Here is a 23313-nt window from a genome sequence, read left to right on the forward strand (position 1 = left end):
ATATGTTAATTAAAGCATCACGATTAGAAACATTTCAAACGCGATAGAGCAGTCACGAGTATGTCGTTTTTGGTTTCTCATAAAGGAAGCTTTGTTTTTTTATTTGTTTATTGAAGCATTGTTCTTCTATCAATATTAATATTTACAAATCAGAACGTTCGTATTTAAAATATGAAATAAAAGAGAAAAAAGAGGAAAGAGAAGTAATAATTTAAATAAAATAATAATTGAGATACCTCTTTTTCTAGATTTCAAAACCAAAATAATTCACACAATGTTAATAAAAAAATATAAACTAATATTTTTACTTTTGATTGATTAAAATAAATGTTCTCTAATATTTGTCGTATTTAAATTATTTTTTTTAATTTCAGTTAAATAACAGATAAATTATGGTTTGCAAACGTTTAAAAATACTTTGATGTATTCAACATTTCATTTCAGTTAATATTATTCGCAGATTGCACATTTTCGATAGTAATTTGTTATTATTTCGCGTAGAACCACCGTGCGAAGGATATAAAAGTTATCCCCACAGCTCGCGCGCTCGATGCGAATCAAAGAGACTCACTGCAACGCGACTGTATTTTTTTTTTTGCCCTATTTTTGTCATCAGTTCCCTGCAATCGCCTTCGGTTCCTTTGAACCGCGCATAAGATGGTACCGGAAAGTAAAATATTTCCGTCGTCGGGTTGACTGAATGAGGCTGTCGCTCGTTTGACGGAATCGACGCCAACGTTTCCCACACCTTCGCTGTCCTTTTTCGATTTTCCTTTTCCTCTGTGTCGCGTACTCTAATCAGAACGTCGTTGCTCTCCTAGCGAATTTTACATTTTTGCCATTGGAAATGGCAGAACTTTGCCGAGAGGAAAAGAACTCACAGGCAAGGGAAAACCAACCCCGTTCCAACATCGTGAAATAACTGACGACGGGTAAGCTATTTTTCTTCGGTTTACTAGATTCACAATAGAAACGTGAGACTGAGGAAACCTGATGTTTATCACCTTTTCAACACGAAGGTTTATTAAATGTCCTCTAGTTTCTTTGTGTTTTTCAATTTTCTGCGCACTCGAATTGCATTGAGCGAACATTGGATTTTACAAAAAAAAAAAAAAAAAAAAAAAAACTTTATTGTGAATTTTTTGCATAATTTGCGTTTGCGTAGATGCAATCTTTAACAAAATCTAGATAACGGTAATCTTTTTTTTGTAAATGTCTTTTTAAATATATATATACATTTATCTTGTACTGAATTTATTCTTTATTCGATTTATGCATGTACAGATATAAATTGTTACAAATTGAATTCTTAGAAAAAAAGGAATAAATTTTTTAAACATAATTTCTGTGCGTTTTTCAACAGATATAGATAATTACGAAAAAGTAAAAAGAGAGATAAATGTATTAATATTATTACATGTAAATACTGATTTGTTACTTTATGCAACCTTTTTCTACCTACTTTTATGTCTTTGTAGCGATATTTGTACATTCAAATATTTTATAAGCATACGGAAATTTTTTATGAAATTTATTACAGTAGATAATATTACATTTGCATAAATATATGTGTACGGTAATTATAGAGTTGTGTTGAATGATCGCGAGTTTATCGACAACACTGGAATATCAATCAAAATTCATGATTTTTAACGGATACTCATAGTTCAGCGATGTAACACATGAGCGGATTCTAATTGAAATTCTTACTCTGACAGGATAGAGAGAGAGAGAGAGAGAGAGAGAGAGAATCAGAGGAAAGAGCGGATAACTTGAGGTATGCGATGGCTTTTAAATTGTGGCCTCTGTGTGTCCACTGAAAGCCCTTTGATCGGCAATGTCAAAGTCGATGAACGCGACCGTAGATTATTACCTATCTATCAATATTTCATGCGAAAAATCCATAAAGATTTTCACGATATCTGTCATGTAGAAATAAATACCGATTGCCAATCTTGTTCTATTTCCCATGAATTTAAGAATTGCAAGTAAATAAATAAAAGATATTTCATTTCCAGTTTGTTATAAATATAAAACTCACGTATATAATAATAATATAAAAATATAAGAGGCTTCTTGCACTTCCATTATTATCATTAGATACATACGTATGCGTATGGTACAAATAAATAGTCTTTGAATGCATACTAGTCTTAGAAGAAAATTTCATTTTCGTTGCCTTTTATTTAGTGAATTTTTGCCTGTTTCGTTCGTCCAATAGATTTATTGTCTTTCTCAATGTTCTTGTTGGAAACATAAAGTATCTCGGATATTTATTTTCGATTCTTAGCGTTCTTCGCGAATCCCCCTCAAAAATAAAGGGGAAACTTAATGGTGGACGATGAGCAGGATTCCCATTACATTCTATATAGAGAATAAATGAAATGCTTTTCGGGAGCACAAATCTAGTGGCAAATATTGAGAGAGGACGCGCGAGCGAGCGAGAAAGACGGAGCACAGTGTCGCAAGATGCGAGTGTTCGCGAGTCGTAAATATTGGGAAAAGGAAAAGAGCTGCGAGGATTCATAAAACAACAAATAGAGAGAGCAAAAAGAAAGGGAGAGGGAGGGAGAGAGAGAGAGAACTCTCGTTAACCCGAATGCTCGAGAGCATTTTTCAAACACAAACCTCGCGACTGAGGCTTCCAGCCGCACTTTTTATCGAGGAACTTTGTGCTTATTAAGAAAAATTTAGAAAGTTTCAGTTCTCTTTTACGTTAAGTTTAAAACTGTTGCATGGTGGGCGCAGCATCCGATGCAACCGGATATAGCTGCGAATACGCGATGATTGCAAAAGTAATCCTGCTGCGGCTGTGGCTTAATGAAAACACACGATCAAAACGGAAACTGAAATCATCTTTTGTCTCAACGTTATTAAAAATTTTCAATCCATTTCATCAATAACTATGTTTTTGGTTAACTAATGAAAAAGAGCATGCGCAAAAATTTTAAAAAATATTTATACTAATAAAATATTATACAGAGTGTTCCCAATTTAAATGGCGAAACTTCAGGAGCGTGTAGGGGATCGAAAAGCTAAGACAAGTTCTTTAGAGATTTGCTCGTTTTTGCTCTATTCTGGAGAAAATCATAAAAAAGAAACGAAACAAGTTTTCGTTTTTTTTTTACTTATTTATTTACATTTTATTTATGTTAGCATCTATTTAATGCAGATATTGTTCAAAATGTTGCCCTCTTGCAGCAATGCAAGCATTACATCTAGCACTGACTTCATTAATTGCAGCTAGACATTGTTCTAGTGATATTTGGTGCACCGCATCTATGATTCGGTCTCTTAATCGCTCTCTTGAATTGATTGGCACCGTATAGGATAACATCAAGTGTTTACATATGTAAGGAACCTTGAAGCAGAAAGTTTATTCGGTGCCAATCGACTCAAGAGAGCAACTGACAATGAGAGATTAAATTTTTGCGACTTTCTCTAAAATGGAGCAAAAACGAGCAAACCTCTAAAGGACTTCTCTGTCTTAGTTTTTCAGTCCCCTTCACGCTCTCGAAGTTTCGCCGTTTAAATTGGGAACACCCTGCATATATCTAACAAATATAGTTTTTTTTTACATTAATCATACTATATTCTTATAAAACTATTTAGGATTTCTATATTAAATTAGACAAACTACACATCATGTACAAATTTATATTAATCTTGAAATTTAAATTTGATTTTGAAATTCTGAAAATGATTTTAATATATTTTTTGTGTCTATTGAAAGTTTGATTATTTTCTGAGCCTCACTGTCTTTCCTTTTCATTCCCAATCACAATTAATCAAATACAAAATGTTAAGCAAAGCATGGAATGTTTAAGTTACCCTAATTTAGGGCGACGGCCGTTAAATTAATCCTATGGCATAAAAAAAAACGATATTTGTTCATCGATGAAGGTGAGGTGCAAAATAATTACGAGGGTCTAAAAAAATATATGAAACCAAAGAGAGAGAGAGAGAGAGAGAGAGAGAGAGAGAGAGAGAGAGAGAGAGATTTTCTGCGGCGGTTGTCGCTTTAATGAGGCTATTATTCCTCAAGTTTGTATACGTACCTTAGACAAAGTGGTGGGATGAGGATAGAGGTTGACGAGGCAGCTCTGTCGTCTAAGCCGGTAGTCCCACCGTGTCTCCAAGTGCGGAATTTCCATGGTGTCGCAAATGCTTTGCACGTGAGATGCCGTGTGCGCGCTCTGCGGTCCAAAAATTGCCGCCACACCGCCTCGCAGCAAATGGCACACTTGAACACACGAGAGAACGTGACCAATAAGAATCCTTGTGCGACAAATACGTGAGATTTTTTTCTCCCATATCAAGAGATTTCTACCCATTTCATCTCCGTTCATTTGAAGATTACTTCGCAAATTAACAATAATACTTTGTCATTAACAATAATATTTTTAATTAAAAATATCGGTCAAACAAGCCACGAGTGTTATTAATGAAATATTTATTTATAAATATATTGTTCGACAAAAAATTATATAATTTTCTCTCTTTACATATAAGTTCCTTTTTTATCTTCTGATTTATTACTTACGCAAAATGTATGAAAACAATTCTCGTTTATTTTAAATAATACGTTTTATTTTTTACCGTGTTATTGAGTTCATCGCGTAAAGCAGAAAAGCGATTTATTATTTTATTCTTTATAAAATATAATTATAAGAATATATTATGACTTTCTCCTCTCTGTAACAGAATAATTCGTGGTATATACAGGTTTCATAAATATTAGAATATTATGCAAACTGAAATTGGGAGATACGTAATAGGCAGCATCGTTATGTGGGTCGATTAATTAGCCAACCCGTTTCTATTATCATAATGTATATGTAGATATATGTAGATGTGAGCGTAACATGCTGATACGCGAGCAAGATAAGCATGACGCGAATGACGGCGGTAGCGTACTGTGATGTTAAGCTGAACGAAACGGGATGACCCTGTCCCATCATAACATATTGATCATACCACCATTAACTAATATGATTAGGGTCGTTTCATCACATCGACAGCATACCGTCCGTATCATATGGAACCTGTTATCGATTAATCATCGTAACTCACACGCGAACTTAGTCGCGCTGCAACACCGCGTGTGCAGCTTGTCAGACGATCTTCCGGACCTCACAAACTCTCTCCATTCGCTACCGTGATAAATGATCGGGTATTACCGGAACATTTGCCACGATCTTGTTGTCCACCAGAATCTTTCACCGACGCGATGCGTAACTCCCGATCAATCTCTCCCATTCACTCTCAATTTAATTTGGCGAATAAATGTTTTCGTTATCGCGTTTTTGCGCGACCGGTTTCGTTCACGTTACATCGCGTATCCCTTCACACACAATCCCCTAACTTTTTCTTTCCTCAACAATAAATCACCGAGCGTTTACTCGTCGACGAATGTCGTCAAACCTTCGTCTTTCTCGCGTTCGCACCGTTTCCGATTCGTTTCCTCTCATTCGTGTAGCGAGAAAACAATGTTACTGATTTCGGCGGATCTTTGTTTCATACTTTTCAATTACGCTTTCGCCGCCCGATTGTCTCGACGATCATTCAGGCTCGTCATCTTTGCGATGCGATTCCCGAAGTATATTCCCGTAGAGTCGATCGCGGATAAGTCATAACGAGAATTTTTTCCTCGCGGGAGTGGGAAACTCCTCTCGATAATCGCAAACTTTGGCTAAACTTCGAAAGAAAATTGTCTCAGCGCGCATCGTCGAGCACTTGGCGGAAGATTGCTTTGGAACTCGTTTATGATATCTTTCATTAATAAAAAAAAAAAAAAAAAATGTTTCGTCCTTCGTCGCGTCGTTCTTCGAGATCGCTGGATACAATGGAAATTACCCGAGAAAGATCGTTCCATTTAATGGCGAATCTCGCGAGTGTTTGTTCCTCCTCGTTAAATCAGTATTTTGCGCGACTGCTGCCATTTATTTTTACTCACATCAGTAATTAAATCCTGCGAAATGGACACAAGCCGTCCTAACGAACTGGCATTAATTTCTCTCGTCTTTCTCGTTTCAGATTTATGCGTGTATGTGTATAAACCGCGATAATTTCCCTTCCCTTTTTCCTCGTCTCATACACGATGAGAAGAGAACAGACTTTGAAAGTATAATCGGCTCATAATCTCCATATAATGCATCGCTATCAATAATCTTATTTATACATTTTTTATATATATTCTATTAATTATGCAATAATTATATCAACTATTTCTAAAGCTGTACTATTCTCTTTTTTCATTAAGTTCTATGCAATTCTATTACTTATACTTATAACTTATATTTATTACTTATATTTATATTTATATTTATTACTTATATTTATATTGTATTTGTAAAGAAGAGGGATCGTATTAATGCTTGTTATATTCCTAAACAAAAGCACGTTGTGTTATTTGATAAAATTAAAATTCGACTTCAAACGAAAGTTTGCAACATTTTTATCAAGCTTATTAGCATATTATTAATCTTTTTTTTATTTTTAACAAAATACTTTTCTACTGTGATATTTTAATGATAATGCAAGATCACACGTAGCAAAATATCGACTTTAAAAGTAAAAATAAAAAACTTAGAATTCGTAAAATAAATATTATAGTAAAGTCTACATTTGAAAGAGAGATTATAATATGATAATAAATTTTTCTCTCCGTTTCCCACTCACAGTCAAATTTTAACCTGGCGTAGATATTTCGGTCTCCCTTGACTAATTGTGTGTAAGCCAAAATTAACTCTAAATCTGACAGAGAATTCAGAATTGAAAACACGCGTAAACTCATCTCCATCAGCACGGGCGAATATATATTAATGGCATCGTCGTGTTTTCCGAAAATGTAATTAAACCACTGTACAAAAGCATCAGGTCGCATAAGCAAAGTGTATAAAAGCAAATTATCATCGGGCGAGAGCGACAGCTTTAATCCGGAGTTACCTTTTGATCATTTATTCCAAGTGAAAACCGTCTAATGTCTCCTGCAACACGTACACATACACATGCGCATAAGCTGCTTCACCCTGGCAAAAGGATTGAGAAGAGAGTGATTGCGTATGCGTGCAAATGTGTATATACGCGTATCCACCGTTTTCCTCGCGCTTCATCCGCATATAACTTACCACAGTCGGAATCTGTATAATCGGTGGGCAAAGTCGGCTTGCACGAGCACAGAAACCTCAAAGTAACAGCGCTGGCGGCGTTTTAAGGTTGAAATATGATATGCGCTATATTGAAATTCCGGATGCAATTTTGTCGGACTGGCCCCGGGGTGATCTGCGAACGACCATTCATATCGGTATGTATCGAGAACTCTGATTTTTTTCCTTTTTCTCTCCTCTTTTTCCCTCGGTTGATTGTAGCGCGCTGGCAAGATCTCTCTTCCGAGGTGGGTCCGGAAATCAATTCGAGCTGCATTGTGACCCAGGAGCGATACGCGCGCCCGTGTTCCGCTGGTTTTCAGACGTATTTAAGAGTGGAATATATTGTATATACGGAAAAAGTCTTTATATATCGTCGATGATACAATCAATTTGACGGAGATAATGCAAAAATCGAGGATTGAGGGATCAGTGAATCGCATATGTGTCTCTATATAAACCGATATTTTATGCGTAGCATAACACAGTCGTACGTATAGTTAAATCCGTTAGACCGAATTTCACTCAAGTTATACGCGGTATATTTGATTGATTTTCAAAGTTATTTTTCTCGAAAATAAAATTCCATGTGAAAAAAAAAAGTTTAATTCTATTATTTCAATTTACTTTGTAGAATTATTATATTATTTTTATCCATTCGATAAAATATTTTCATCAGCTTTATTTAATGATTATAATATGATTTGAAAATGATACAGATTTATAAGTTCATGTTTATAACAGAATAGCATTAAAATATAATAATTTTAACAAATATTTAAACATTACAGCAATTGCTCGAGTATAAGGCAAATCATGTTATGCTTCTAATTAAAAGTTTGTATGTGCTGTATTAAGAGAATGCTATTGCAATATGTGCACTCTCGCGAAAAAGAAATAAAAAGCAAATTTATATACCCAAAACTCGCATAACTTTTCAATTTAAATAAATGGAATATTTTACTTATGATTTAGAATATTTTTGATATTATGAAATTCATTATTAATTTTAAATATTTTTTGATTAAACTATTCAAAAATTGGCATAAAAAAAATTTTATTAAAAATATTTATATCATATAAAAACTGAGATAAAATACTAAATTATAATAAAGAATTTCATAAAACAATATATTTTTAATGTTATTCTCTTACAATAATAGCAATAAAATATATTTAATTAATCAAAAATCAGAGTAAAATCAATCAAATCTAGAAATAAATGGGGATATATTCCTTCATAGTAATATTGTAATTGTGTTACATAGTAATGTATATCTCGCACGCTTTTCATTTTGTTTACAGGAATGCAAAATGTTATACATCATCGATTGAACTGCTGCGTGCAATTATTGCCCGTTCTTTCAGAATGAAACAAGAAAGAGAAATCGTTCGCGTTATAGTGATTGTTTTCTTTGTTTTATATTATATTTAACACGACAGTGGAAATATAAGAATTTTGCAATTCACGTAACCTGGGATATTTTATCATTCTTGTTCGCTCTGAGATATAATGCTATACGTCAGTGAATCGCATTGCAATCGTTCTTGACATAATCGTTTGATCTTCCTTCCTTCCTTCGTCAACACAAATCTGCATCATTCAGTCTCTTATCAGAGATACCAGTGTGTCCATAAACTTCGCTTACTCTTCCCTGCGTTATAGACATCTTATGGATACACGAGGCCAGTTCGTACAGACAAGCAGCTGGATGTAGGTACATTGTGAGATGCAACAGAGCCGATATGGCATCCAGTTGCTCTGGTTATATAGTGTCCTTCCATAGTGTCCTGGCTTTACGCGCAGATAGGATTATCGCTTGGTAATATATCAAAGCCAGTTGGCGAACGATTCCGGCACCGAGTAATATCTAATTCCGCGGTTCTGTCTTCCTCCTTTCCAGGATCCTTCTACGCAAACCTTGATCGAGAGCCCGTTCTCTCATCACCTACTGTAATTTCATCCTTTATCCCAATACTGTTAACGAGTCGTGACAATAATATCGCTTCAAGTTAATTTCTTTTCTATTGGAGGAATAAAAACTGATAATTCTTATGTACGACTCTAATTTAAAAAATGATAATTAAAAATTATCTTAATGTTTCGATTTTTTCTTTGTTAAAATTATTATAAGTAATAATAAATACTTTACGTATGTGTTGTTCCTCTTCATCGCGTGTGAAATATAAATAAAGTAATAATTTATTATACAATATATTGATATATTATTGTATAACTTCAAATATATATCGTATAGAATGTATATATTATATTATATTAAAAAATAAAAATTGACACAAAAATGTCATTAAAATTCCAAAGAAAATGTTAGAATATTTATAGATATTATAGGCAATTTTTTAAAGATTTTATTTTTTGTGCGCCACATATGCGCACATTATGATAGATAATTCTTACAAAAGAGCAGAAGATGTATATATGTATAAAGATTTTTTATTAATAATAATAAAGACAATTTTTTTATTTATTCTTAACATTAATTGTGCAATTAAAACGTAATACTACCTCGACTAGTATTAATGCAAAATTCTATTAAAGTACCCTATATAAATGCGCCTCTCTTTCTCTCTTTCTTTCTTTCTTATTTTTCTTGCCATTTCCTCGGCATTGCGCAGTCGAAATTCTTACTTCCTGTCCTCAGGAAAGTGACATGTTCCTATCCTCTCGGGGCTTTTTCTCGTCGGCTTCACTCGAGTATTTCAATACGTCTAGTGGTCGCAAACCGTAATTCCGTTCTCCTTCCTTCTTCTTCGAAAGAAGAGAGTTTCTTTTTCTTTCTCTTGCTCGTTCCTTTTTTTATCCGCGGATTTATATTCTCAATCCGAGTCGCGAACACATATCTATCTTTAATTTTTATTTCACGAATAACAGATTTCCGAGTTGGAAGTTAGCTTCGGCGCGATTCAAGATTTCGCGGTCCACTAATGAGTCGGCAAAATACGAAAGAGTCTATGCTGATTCTGGCGTAGTAAGCGATATCTCGAGAGATTTCACGAGTTCACCCTCTCACCTTCGTAAACTTGCTTATCGCGCGACTATCGATCACCGATAAGACTACGGGAGAAGTCACGATGCACGGATATCGGTTATCGTCGCGGTTAATAGGATATTCTGTTTTACGACTTGGCACCTGGAGCATTTATAGCTTCTATCAAATTCTATCGAACTTATTCTATTGAATTCTCGTCGAGGACTTGTTGAGAATGAAAAGTTCAGCTCGCACGCAATGTTTGCATGGGACGTGCGTGATATTGAGAGCAGCCCCATTTCGAGACAGTATTGAAATAAGAGATCAGTATTATCGAGGATATGCTCTCCTTCGTGCTCTACTTTCATTCTCATCGACTCCGGTGACTAATGTCTTCCAACATGTTTTAATCTTTAATGTCAGAGGAAAATGGTATTTTATCTCTTTTGATCGCTTTCAGATAACGATTGATGATAATTTTGTACTCTATTTAATAATTTAATATAATTAATTGGAGAGAATAAAAGAGAGAATTGTTCTTATAAGAATTTCCTCGCAGTTATTCGCAATATTTATTTTTCGAATAATTTTTATAGTCAAATCGATCCATTTAACATAATTGACACGAGATTTCTCGATCTAACAATAAGTCAGACTCAAATAAGCTCAAATGAATCGAATGAAATCGAATCGTCCCTCTTAATGGCGAGAAATTCACAGTCTAATCGACCGCTTTAGATTACCCTATCCCTTAACTCGGATCATTTAAGAGTGATCAACCCAAAACGATCGTTAAATCAGACCGAGCGAAGCGGACGAGCAAACTAATCGTCTTTTTACTCACATCTTGAAATCCGACCCGCGTGCTGATTTGTACCCGTCGATTTTACGAGAGCGAGAGCGGCAAGATTATGTTAATTCGCTCGTCACCGATCGCGTTTACCATGTTAGATGCCGCACATCCGCCATATCTGCAAGATAGGCAACGAAGAAGAAGCATCGTGTAGAGACATGGGAAAGGAAACCCTGCAGAGCTTGGAGAGTGATTTTAATCCCTTCGCAATGAGGACCGAATTGTCCTTTAATCTTCCTAATGCGTCCTTGGGGAAACTAAGTGCTACACCCAAGGGCGAGAGAAATTCCCCGATTGGAAATGAATGTTTTCTTACTAGAAATCCAAAATCCTGCCCGTTCTTCCAACTGAGACCCGTCCGTACAATCGTGATTTCGACTCACCGTAAAACTGAAAAATCTCCGATTCGCTTTTTGTTGCCGTAAGTAGATTATTTTGTTCTTGTCAAAACAAAAAGACAAAAAAATGTATGAACAGCAGATTTTTTTCCTTCATGCGAATACAGTATACCTCTGGCGAATAATTAGAAAACAAATATCTATTTAATTTAAAAAAAAAATATGTATTTCAATTCCTACTCAAGTCTTTATTAATCAAACTATATAAATGGAAAGAATCCGTTTTGAAAAACTTATTTGCACATATTTTTAAACCACTTTTTCTTCTTCTCTATAAACAAACCAGTTTTCATTTTAAATCATATTCTGTTTTTCTCAATTAAATATTGGTGTTTCGACATAATCACATTATAATTTTCCTCTATTTATTGAAAATTTTACATTAATTTAAGATTTCAATATTTATGGTTTTATCGTCGAAATCGAAAATCAAACGCGCGCGATTCTTTCACAACTATTAGAGTGACTTTGGCAAGGAGGATTTATGTTTATCACCGATCCATCGAACGAGCGCGCAAAGGATCACGGCCGAAGATCGATAAGCGCACAAATAATGCATTGTTCGTCGAACAAAGAACCCCCTTCCTCGCGCGAAATGCACTTTATCACGTTCCGTCGCGGCACGATTCCGATACGAAGATAAAAGCGACCGACTGTAGAAAGAATGGGAATGGAAGATGCCTGCGTTATGAGATCAGTGATCTTTCGCCGTGTGCATGCTTACATCCCTCTGTATGTACGGGAGGAGGGATGAGAGATGTTTGAGTTATCGATACAAATTAAATTCATTTCACGTAATAATTTCTGGCAGTAATTATTCCATTTTAATCGCCAAACAGAGTTGCACTATTTTTTTTTTTTTACTTAAATATTATAATCATCAATAAATAATCATTGTACTGTGTTGCAATTATATTAATATTTTAACTAAATCAAATTTGATGATAGTAGTTTCTATATATAGTTAATTTAGTAATTTAATTATATTAATTTAGTTAATTTAGTTATAATTTAGTATTTAATACACAATATAAAAAATTTGATTTTTTAAATTTGATTAGAGTACTCAGAATTATTTGATTAGAATACTTTCTTTTTATCAGAAATTTTAGTAAAGATGGGAGGTGGAAAGTATAAGTAACTTATGTAGCATTACACCAAGTTACATTAAGAAAATGTTGAACACTATGTAATAAGATAAAAAATCACGTTATAATAATAATTAAAATATAATTAAGGGATATGTAGAGTTGTTAAATATGTCATAGCTGTGCGAATCATTAGATAAAGATAAAGATAATAATACGTTAAATCTTTATTTCTTACTTTTTGATTATTGTGATCTATTAATGATTAAGTCTAACTCTTTCACGATTTCTTCTATTATCGCGAATAAGTTCGTTCTTATCTTATTATTATAGTATGAGAGAGGCTCGGGTTATTCTCATGATGGCGTCGTTCATGCAATTCCTTATGATGACTTCGACAATTTTGCCAACTTTCAGTAACTCAATATTGAGCAGCTCGCTCTTAATTGTTTCTTCATTTTGTCTCATTTGGCGTCTCCATGGTAACTTTAACCCTTTTGTTGTTGACACAAACGATGAAGTTCAGTCTTTTAAACTTAAGCTCTATAATATATATGTAATATATAGTGCGCACTATTTTTGCGTTTCTATTTTATTGTTTTAGTTGATTTTTATTCATATTATGTTATATATATATATATATATATATACATATCAAAGATATTTTGTAACAATTCTTCATTAAATAATTTTTAATTTTTTTTTTAAATATATAAAAATCTTTTAAGATATAATTTCTTAGCAACATTTCTCGTTTTAAACCCCCATCAAATTTTTGTCTACATAACCACGTTTCTAATAGAATTAATTTTATTTTTAATTATTCATTATAATTCAAATTTTTGATTTTATTTAAATGAAATCTTAATTTTTCAAATTGCTGTTTAATAATAATTAATAATTAATAATATTTTGGGGGTAAATTCGATTGTCGCGCGCTCATTAGCGAAAGCAACACACTACGAGCAAACCTGAACGCAGATTTGATTTAAAGAACTGTCAAAAAACGCAATTTCTGCGACGATCAATACATTGTTATATTGTTACGACAGACATAAAAGGGTATTACTATTTCTTCCAGTTTTTTTTTCTTTAAAGCAATGATATTAAAATCTTATTAAATGAATAAAATTATTCACATACTATATTGATTCCTTTAATATTCAAGTCAATTGACATAATCTTTGTTTAATAATCTTTGTTGATACGAAATAACTCATATCAATATTAAACATGAAACACATTGGGATAACATCAATGAGAAAAAGGACAATAATAAATTTCGATACTTTTTTGAACAATCAATTTTAATTTGAATATTCCTTTTTTAAAAATAAATAATATAATATATTAAAGAGTGTGGGTTTTTAATAGATAAAAAGTTTTTGTTTAATAATTTATTGTTATATTTATTAATTTTGTTTATTAAATTTTGGTATTGTAATACGCATGACATATTTTTAAAATGTTTATATATCTTGAAAATTTTTATTTAACAAAATATATATAAGCATATAAATATAGGTGCTGTGGACGCATATCGGAGTTTGAAGAATTTATTAGAAAATACATGTATTTATCTATCATATCTTCGGATTTTTCTCGAGTGCATATTATATATATATGTATTATATATATATATATATATATATATATATATATATATATATATATATATATATCCATAGCAATGGAAGAGCTAAATTGGAACGGAATAAGTAACGAGGTTACTGCTCCTGTCGTGTCGATTGTATGTAAAACGATAAATGGGATGAGAATATAAATCGAAAGAAGCGCGTTCTCGGTCTTTCACATTCACGGTTTTTATTGAAATATTGAAAAATAGATAAAAAAAAGCATTGTTTTAAGATACAAATGAGGATTAAAGTTCGATTACACATCTTTCGTATTAATCGTCATCGAGCTACGATGTAACATTTATGGTCCTTATTTGCAATTTGCTAACGAACAAAGTTAAATTACACATTATATATGTATATACAAATTGTACAACAAATAAAAATATATTAAAATAAATGTTAAGTAAATATAATAAAAATTATAATAAAAAATAGATACCGATCTCGTAATCACAACCGATTATCCAACGCGCTGTTAAAAAGTTCTGGACGGAGTTTAAACTTTCGAGATCTTCGTGTCCAATATAGTTTTTGCACAAACTTCGAAGATTAGCTTAATGCATTAGCGCGAGAAATCGTATTGGCTCCCTACAGGACGCTCTTAGAGTTAACCCATCGGTTAATTGCCCTCTTCCTGAGTGTCTATCGGCCAAGTTACTGAAATCTGTTCCGCCTCGAGGATATTTTTAATGACAAGAACAAACTCTGCCTGATAAAATTATCAAAATAGCGAATTGAATTTTCTCGTTGGTCCAAGTATGCGCTTATATAATTCATATTTTTTATTTAATTCGCTAATATATTTTCCTCAATTTTGTATTTTAATTATGTCAAATATATACAGCCCAAAAAAATACGTATTATATTAAAGTAAAATATTCGCTGATGATCTTTTATCAGCTGTTTTGTTCAAAGATTAATTGTAAGTAAATATCGATATTTATTATAGAAGGAAATATTTGTCAGATTTATTGTCACGATGAATAGCCTTCAAGTTTTTATAAAACTCAGTAAAATTATCAAAAAAAGAAATACATTTTATATTTTGCATATAAATTTAATTTACAACAGATATATAATCTCTCTTTCTCTCTCATTTGGACCTCTTGGTGTATTAATTCAATGCTGGCGATTTGATATTATGAACATGGTTATTACCCTTTGTCGCGTCACTATAATAAAATTTTACATTTAACTATGCGATAAATTTTCGTGCACGATTCTGCAGTAATTGCATTTGAACATCAAAAACACTCACTACGGTCAGTTATGACTGTATACGAATTGTTATGATTATATATCTTTGGTAGCAATTGCAATAAATCTTATATTTCAGTTATAATATCCTATCATATTACTTACTTGAGACAATCCATATAAGGCAACCATATAATATTTGAAGTTCTTATTAACGATTACCGATACAGGAATAATAATAATAATAATATATTATACATATTATGACAATATTTTTAACTAATTCATAAATAACGTTTAATTTTTTTAAATAGATAAACTTTTCTTTGTGTTGTTTGTTTTAGAAGAAATTTTATATAGGAGAGATTTGAATGAAATTGTTTTCGCGGAACAAACAGCCCGATTGAGATTCGTTTATAAATAAATTTTTTCAATTTTTTAAACTGTCACGTAGTCGCAATCATAATCGTGCCGACGAAATTGTTATTTACTGTTATGTTATCAGAATAGTGACCGTTTTATGATCATCTTAGCTGCCATTATGGACATTACTGCCAAGAATGATATTATACGCGTAGCATAGCAGCGGACCGACCCATTTTTCAAGAGCCTCGCGAATGTGGCACGGGGATTACCCTGCTTCTATATACCCCATATAGCTCGCTTTATGTGTCTCTACATAGGGTATCCCATAACTTGCCCGATAAACTTTCCCGACTCTCTCTTAGGATACTGTAATAAATATATTTTTTCACATCGAGAATACTGATGAGAGCGCGGAGAAATATATTCATAAAAATATTAGCAGCTCTTTTATTGTTTATTTATTTTATTTTCTCAAATCTTGTTCAATAGAATCACAATTATTTTGCGCTATAAAAAGTTGCATAATAATATTTTCGGAAAATTTGTTAATCTTCATATTTTACAAGCGATGTCTTCGATCTTTCGTCAGCAATTCTTACGGAATCTTGTTTCTTCATTAATCTCATATTTATTTTAGTTTTTATTCATACTTTAGTTAGAGAGAGAGAGAGAGAAGTTTGATTATTAAAATTTTCAAAATACGTTGTAATATTTAATCATAAATATTTTATTATATATACTTTTATCGAATTGTCTTATATCTATATGCGTGTGTGTTTAAAAAAAGTCATTTCCAGATTGATACATATAAAAATAATCCATAGTTAAGCGATTATACATATGTTAATAGTAAGATAACTTATATATATGTATATATATATATATATATATATATATATATATATATATATATATATACATATATGAAAATCCCGCAAACTCAAAATAGTCTGGGAAAGTAGACCGGGCTGCGAAATTTTCACGGGGATGCTCGTTCTCTTGCGCTCGGTGCCGGTGTTTTATGGACTTTATGAGGCGAGGGCTCGTATAACACTGGCCCCGTGAATCGCAAGCGGAGTGCTTTATTTACTTCTCGGCTCGTTAATTCTCGGTAAAGTAAAACGCGGACGCGGTAAATAATCCGGCCGGTAGACGGCGAACGAGAATCGTAGCGTTTAAGACGTGTTTGCGCGAATCGTTTCTGACAATTATCCTGTCTGAATCGTCTCATATGAAAAAAAAGTAAAGTATAGGCAATGCTTCCATTAAGAGATTATACTGTTCGCGACTAAAGAGGTAAAATCATCTTCTATTTTTTTACGCAATCATTCGAGCGAAACATTCAAAGTGAAGCCGGTGAAACGATTGAACCGTAAATTTCGTCTAAAACATTATGTAGAAAAGATAAAAAAAATATAGATAGATTTACACAAACTCCGATCAAAGATACGCGCGTGACGAAGCATTGGAAAAAACGCTTTATAAATGATAAGGGTTATCCCTTATCGTACGGGATGTCCCTTTTCATTGCGCGCTTATACTCACGCGAATTGGCCAATCTTTTTAAATTAATTTCTTAATAATTATTGCTCAATAATTATTGACAATCGCAAAATAGAAAAGGACTTTTCTCCTCAGTTTCACCTGCTCTACCTGTATGTGAGAAGTGATGTGGTTATTACCGTACATCCTTTTAGCAAAGAAATAAAACGAAGCTGAAATAGTCATTTTTAGAGACTCTTGAAAACTACAAAAGATGCCAAAAAAATTACACATATATTGTCTCACAGACTATTGTCATAAAGAGAGTCTCAACAAAGGGGCGTACTACAACTTTTGCTACCTCTTATCGAAACATATTCTTCTAATAACATTAATATTTTTAACTGTTTATTTGCTTAATTATTTATAAAGCAAAATAATACTATATATTATTTCAATAATTTTTATAATTTTTTGAAAATTGCAAAAGATAAATCTCTTTTCGTAATAAATAGCGTACACTTTGTATAAAACTAAACAATCAATATTTTTCTATTTGTTATAAAAAAATCAAGAAAAATTGTATTTGCTGTATGTATATATATTTATATACATATATTCGGAGAATATATTTAGCAAAGAAGTAAAGCGCGAGGCTAAAATATTCGTTTTCGAAGACCCTTGAAAATAACAAAAGATACCAAAAGAATTACGCATATTGTATACTGTCTCATGGACTATCGTCATAAAGAGAGTCTCCACAAAGGATCGTACTACAACTTTTGCTACCTCTTATAGAAACATATTCTTCTAATAACTTAAATATTTTTAATTGCTTATTTGCTTAATTATTTATAAAGCAAAATAATACTATATATTATTTTAATAATTTCAATATTTTTTTGAAAATTGCAAAGAATCAATCTCTTTTCGTAATAAATAGCGTAAATTTTGTACAAAACTAATCGATGAATATTTATATAATATTTTTAATTGCTTACTTGCTTAATTACTTATAAAGGAAGACTATATGTATATATATATATATATATATATATATATATATATATATATATACTATATACTATATGCTGAAATAAAGGATATTTAGCTAATAAAATCATAGCAGAAAACTAAACTATATGTCTATCTTAAATTTAGACCCAAATTTTTAAAATCTTTCATATATAATATTTATCTAGAATGACCTATTCGGAAAGATCATAAAAATTGATTCATATAAATTTATATTTATTCATTTACGTTTTATTATATAATGTCTATCGTTAAGATGCAATAAAGGAAATGAGATAATTTGCAGAATATAGGCACGGGTAAAATGCGTATTTTATTTTTATCACCGTTTTTCCGGCCGTACTCGTAAAGGTTGCCATAGGAATATAAAGAATATGAAGATAAAGCGTTTATTCCGATCACCTCTATAAATATCAAATGGGCGATAACGACAAAATTTAAATCGCATCGAATATGAAATTTTACGTGATGGTTTCGTGTATTTATAAGCAATTTGTACTAAAAACTCATAGTAATATTTTAAAACAGGCAAAAAAAAAGAAAATCAAATTTAAACAGCAAAAAACTGAATCCTTTGAAAAATATATTAATTTTTTGAGAAAATCAAGAAATAAATTATGATATTGCATTAAGATAAAAAATATCTATCATATTATGAATCGTATGTACGATATAAATATTTATCTTTATTTCTTTATATACCCTTTATTATATTTATAATTTTTATTTTTTAATATAAATATAAAATTCAAATTTAGCGTTGATATTATTAATGAAAATTTGAAGAACTTAAGATAGCCTCGAAATTTAAACATTAACACAATGTCTTTTCAATTTATCTTGATGAATATTTATGTGACAAATATTTAAGATTATTTTACTTCGTAATATCTTTTCATCAATTTCTAAGGTGGACCTTGGTAATGGGGAAGAAATTCTCACCGACGTCGAGCTAATTCTCTGTCGGGATTGGCCGGATAATCGCGGTTCTACAGTATTCTATACTTTTCCCGTAGGGAACAGTAGTCATTTGTCTCACGGTAATCCAAAAATCCATTGAGGAAACTCCGAAACCGTAGATTACGTTGGAGCGAAACGCAGTGAAAAGAGAAAGAGAGAAGAAAGAGCGGAAAGCCGGAAATGGTATACGCTCGCTCAAGCGCGAGCATGAGAGAAAGAGAGAAAGAGAGAGAGAGAGAGAGAGCGAGAAACGTGCGCGCATTTTCGTCGGATTTAAATATATTAATTTCCAGTTCAGTCGTAGTGTGGTTTTGTCGGCACGCGACAATTACACAATAGGAGCAGCGATTTATCACGTTTACCAGAGCTTCGCGTTAACGAGCGTCGTGGATGTGATTCGTTCTCTTTTCGTCAGGCGATGATGCCAAGTATGTCATTTGAGCAAAAATGCTTTTTCCGCATTAATTCACTCCCACCGATTATCGATATCTATTCTCGAGCAGAATTGATACGGTTTGCTCGCAATCGATGCATCCGCTGCATTCTGATCACAATGCTTACTGACGAAAGAGAAGCGCGAGTATTATTCTTCTATCGATCTTTCGAGCGGTAAAGAACACAACGGGCGGATCCGATTCTCTCAAATAATTATTTTTACATCGTCAAATAATGGACTTCTCTGGGCGATTGTAATGGAACATATTCAAAAGATGTTACCGTGCCTGTAATTGATTGGTACCTTTCATCCCTCTTTCATTTGAAATATTACTCTTTTCGAGTGTATCGCAAAAAAGGAACGATACATCACTTTATCCACGACAGCGTAATGCAAGATCTTGCAACTTTGATGAATGAAGGATTGAAATGTCTTTACGACGTGAAGTAATGTGTTGCGACCTCTGCTAAAATTTCTCTAATATTCCATAACGTTATCAATTAATAAAGGAACAAATCATAATTACAGAATATTCGCATTTATTGAAAAATATATCAGGATATAAATAAAATGAGAAACTTTTGCGTAATGACAGAATTGACGCTTTCTGTCTCATAATTATTTCTCACGATCAGTTTTATATCTTGTTTTTATATTCTTGATATTTTAATTATAACATACTTTTACGTTTATAATATAAAAATTTGTATCTTTAAATACTCTTATTTGCATATTTATAAATATATATTAAAAATATACAAATGAGAGTATTTAAAGATATAAATTTTTATATTACAAACGTAAAAATATGTTATAATTAAACATATAAAATATCAAGAGTATAAAAACAAGATATAAAATTGATCGTGAAAAATAATTATGCTAAATGAGACAGAAAAACATAAACACTGATTTGCAACGTGCACGTGTAACGCAACATTTTTTTTTTTTTTTTTTTTTTTATTACTCAAGAATTACTTTATCAAAAACAAAAAAAAATTATTTCAAAGATAAAAAAATAACAAAGTGATAATATGCGATTTTGTGCAAGAAACGCATACGATAAAAGATTACAGGCTGACGATAACTGCATCGAAGGGGGGCAAGGAAAGGGTTATAATTCGCGAGCAGAGCGGGGAAGGAGCATGCAATCGGGAAAGGATTAACGCATGTAAATGCAAAAGACTAACCTGGAATTACACATTCAATGTCCGGCCTGTTTTTGAACGGCCAAACCCGGATCGGAGGATGGTTTTCTGGCGGGCGGAATACGCGGTATGCAAATACAGCGGCGCGTTATATTTGCATAGGTAGAAAAAGGTGCGCGCGCGTGATCGCAAGCGGCCAACGCGCGTTCCGTTAACGCGCGCGCAAATTGTATAATATTACGATCGAAATATACGCGCGAGACGTGATTATAGCCCTATGAATCAAAAGCTCGATCGATCGTTCGAGAATCCGCGTAATTGAACGACGGAAAGTCTCAATCGCGCCGGAAGAAATTTTGTTTTGTTACGATTTTTTAGCAGCTAGCTTTAAGTTACTTTGACAACTGATTAAAAATAAATTAAAAGTTTATTAGAAGTTACTTGAAACATTAAATGAGATAAGATATGTTTATTTTTTTATATTGCTCAAATTTAATATAGAAAAATTTGTTTTTACAAATTGAAAAATCATTGCCGCAATATTTGAAATATCAATTGTATAACATCGTTATACAATCATGTATGTGTAAGAGTATTTACATATAGTCAACAGTATATGTGTGTTAAGCCAACTGGGGCAATCATTAGAACTTTCTTCAGTTTTAATTACTTTTTATTAAATACTTGGATATTTAAAATAACAAGTATATATATATATATATATATATATATATATATACATATTTTTGTACACAGATTGCTTTTTTATCTCATAAAAATATACAGAATTTACAAATATAATGTTCATTATATTATTATTCGAAATTTTTAGGCGTTTTTAATTTTATTATGTCATGCTTTGTTTAACCATTCCTTTGATCATTGCAACAGCGTTTTTGTAATCGCGATGCCTAATAATTATTCGTTTGTTTTGCAGAAAATTTACGAGAAGCAATATAAAATGGAATTTAAAAGGTAATTTTTAAATTTTCTTATTTTGTCGCAAAAATTACATTTCGTAACATTGCACAATTAATAACTGTTTACTCGTTTACATCGTACAGAAATTTCCGCGAACATGACATTAATTAATCGCCAAAATGAATGCGCCGTTAGCCCGTTACAGAAAGATCATGCAATCGCTAATGAATGCGTGTCAAATATATTTCCATCATTAAATGCAGAAATACAAGAGTACACTGTAAATCAATGAATGACGCGAGATTGGTAAGATGGCTAAATGCATTATGTAATAAATTACGACTTACTAAAATCCGCCGCTAATCTGGCAATAAGGCACCTGTGCTATTCGTCGAAATCCAGGACAAAATTATAGTTGCCCGTCCGATCTGTTAATTCTTTATTGATCAATTGACTGATTTCTATTCAAAAACATTGCCGTAAATAATTATCACAAATAATTATTGCATCTGCGAATTTTTTGACATTAAGTTTTTTTTTTTTTCATTTCCCGATTCCTCGAGAGATATGTTTCGTACATTGAATCTCTTATTAATAGAGAGGTAATACAAACTTATTATTTAACTAATTTTCTAAATAAACTTTAATTCGAAGTTAGAGAATAAAATTGTAAAAATAATTGGCATTGAATTAATTTATTGTTAAAGAAATAGTAATCTTAATATTGATTAAAACAATACATTAAAATAAGGATATATATTTCTAGAGATATTTTTTTGTATTAAATAGTTGCAAGAAAAATAGCAAAAATAATATATTTAGTCGTTGGCGAAATATTTTACGTACTATCATATTATATGTATACGCGGAATATTTAAGTATATAAAGTATTTTCAAAATTTAAAATTAAAAGGAATTTCAAAAAATTTTCAATTATAATTAATTATTTACTAAATGTATTACGAAGCCTTTCGTTATGTTAATTGCTCGATTTTGCAAAGCGATTGTTTAATTCGAATCATATTTATATGCCGTCGAAAGTCGAATGATGAAACGTCGAACAAAATATAATATATTTAAATTGAGGTATTTTTGAAAAAATAATTAATGCTTATAAGAATCGCAACAAAATAATAATTCCTAATTTTCATTCCTATCACTTCGATTCTTGATTAAATGTATATACATATTACATCACGCTAAATACACGCGTCGAGATCTATCATAAGCAATATAATTATGTTTAGTTATAATATTAAATTATAATTATTATTTAAAATATATAAAAGATCACTAATTAATAATCTTATCAAATTATTTCCCAATACTTGTCGCGATCGCGTTTAGGAAAGAAATTTGGCGGAATGTACCATACGTTTCGAATGACGATACGATAATAGAAAAGGAATTCGACGAAGCGTTTCACTCTTCTACAGTTCTATTTAAGTGTCGCTGTATGAATAATAATAAAGCCGTGATACGTAAACAATATCGCGCCAATGTTTACGCCGCCAAGGCCGAGTACCATGTTAGGTCTTGCTAATTTGCTGCCGAAATATTTTATGTACTATAAAATACATAAGTAAAATATTAAATTACGTAAGTATTTTATATTATGGATCAATTTTTTATTAAACGATTAATGTATCGC

The 23313-nt window shown here is 31.8% G+C and overlaps 1 protein-coding gene across 3 annotated transcripts in view; it reads right to left on the reverse strand.

The window, feature by feature from the left end:
- The window catches only part of Kair1d (Kainate-type ionotropic glutamate receptor subunit 1D), a 230611-nt gene that overhangs the window by 76101 nt on the left and 131197 nt on the right, over positions 1 to 23313 (reverse strand). For all 3 annotated transcript variants that reach the window (XM_070311206.1, XM_070311205.1, XM_070311204.1), the window contains one exon: positions 4059 to 4243. In XM_070311206.1, coding sequence (XP_070167307.1) covers positions 4059 to 4243 — 185 coding nt within the window. The remainder of the gene's footprint in view (positions 1 to 4058; positions 4244 to 23313) is intronic.

The sequence above is a fragment of the Polyergus mexicanus genome, unplaced genomic scaffold (assembly GCF_030449975.1).
Source record: "Polyergus mexicanus isolate NDT 795.1 unplaced genomic scaffold, iyPolMexi1.0 SCAF_19, whole genome shotgun sequence".
Lineage (NCBI taxonomy): Eukaryota > Metazoa > Arthropoda > Insecta > Hymenoptera > Formicidae > Polyergus > Polyergus mexicanus.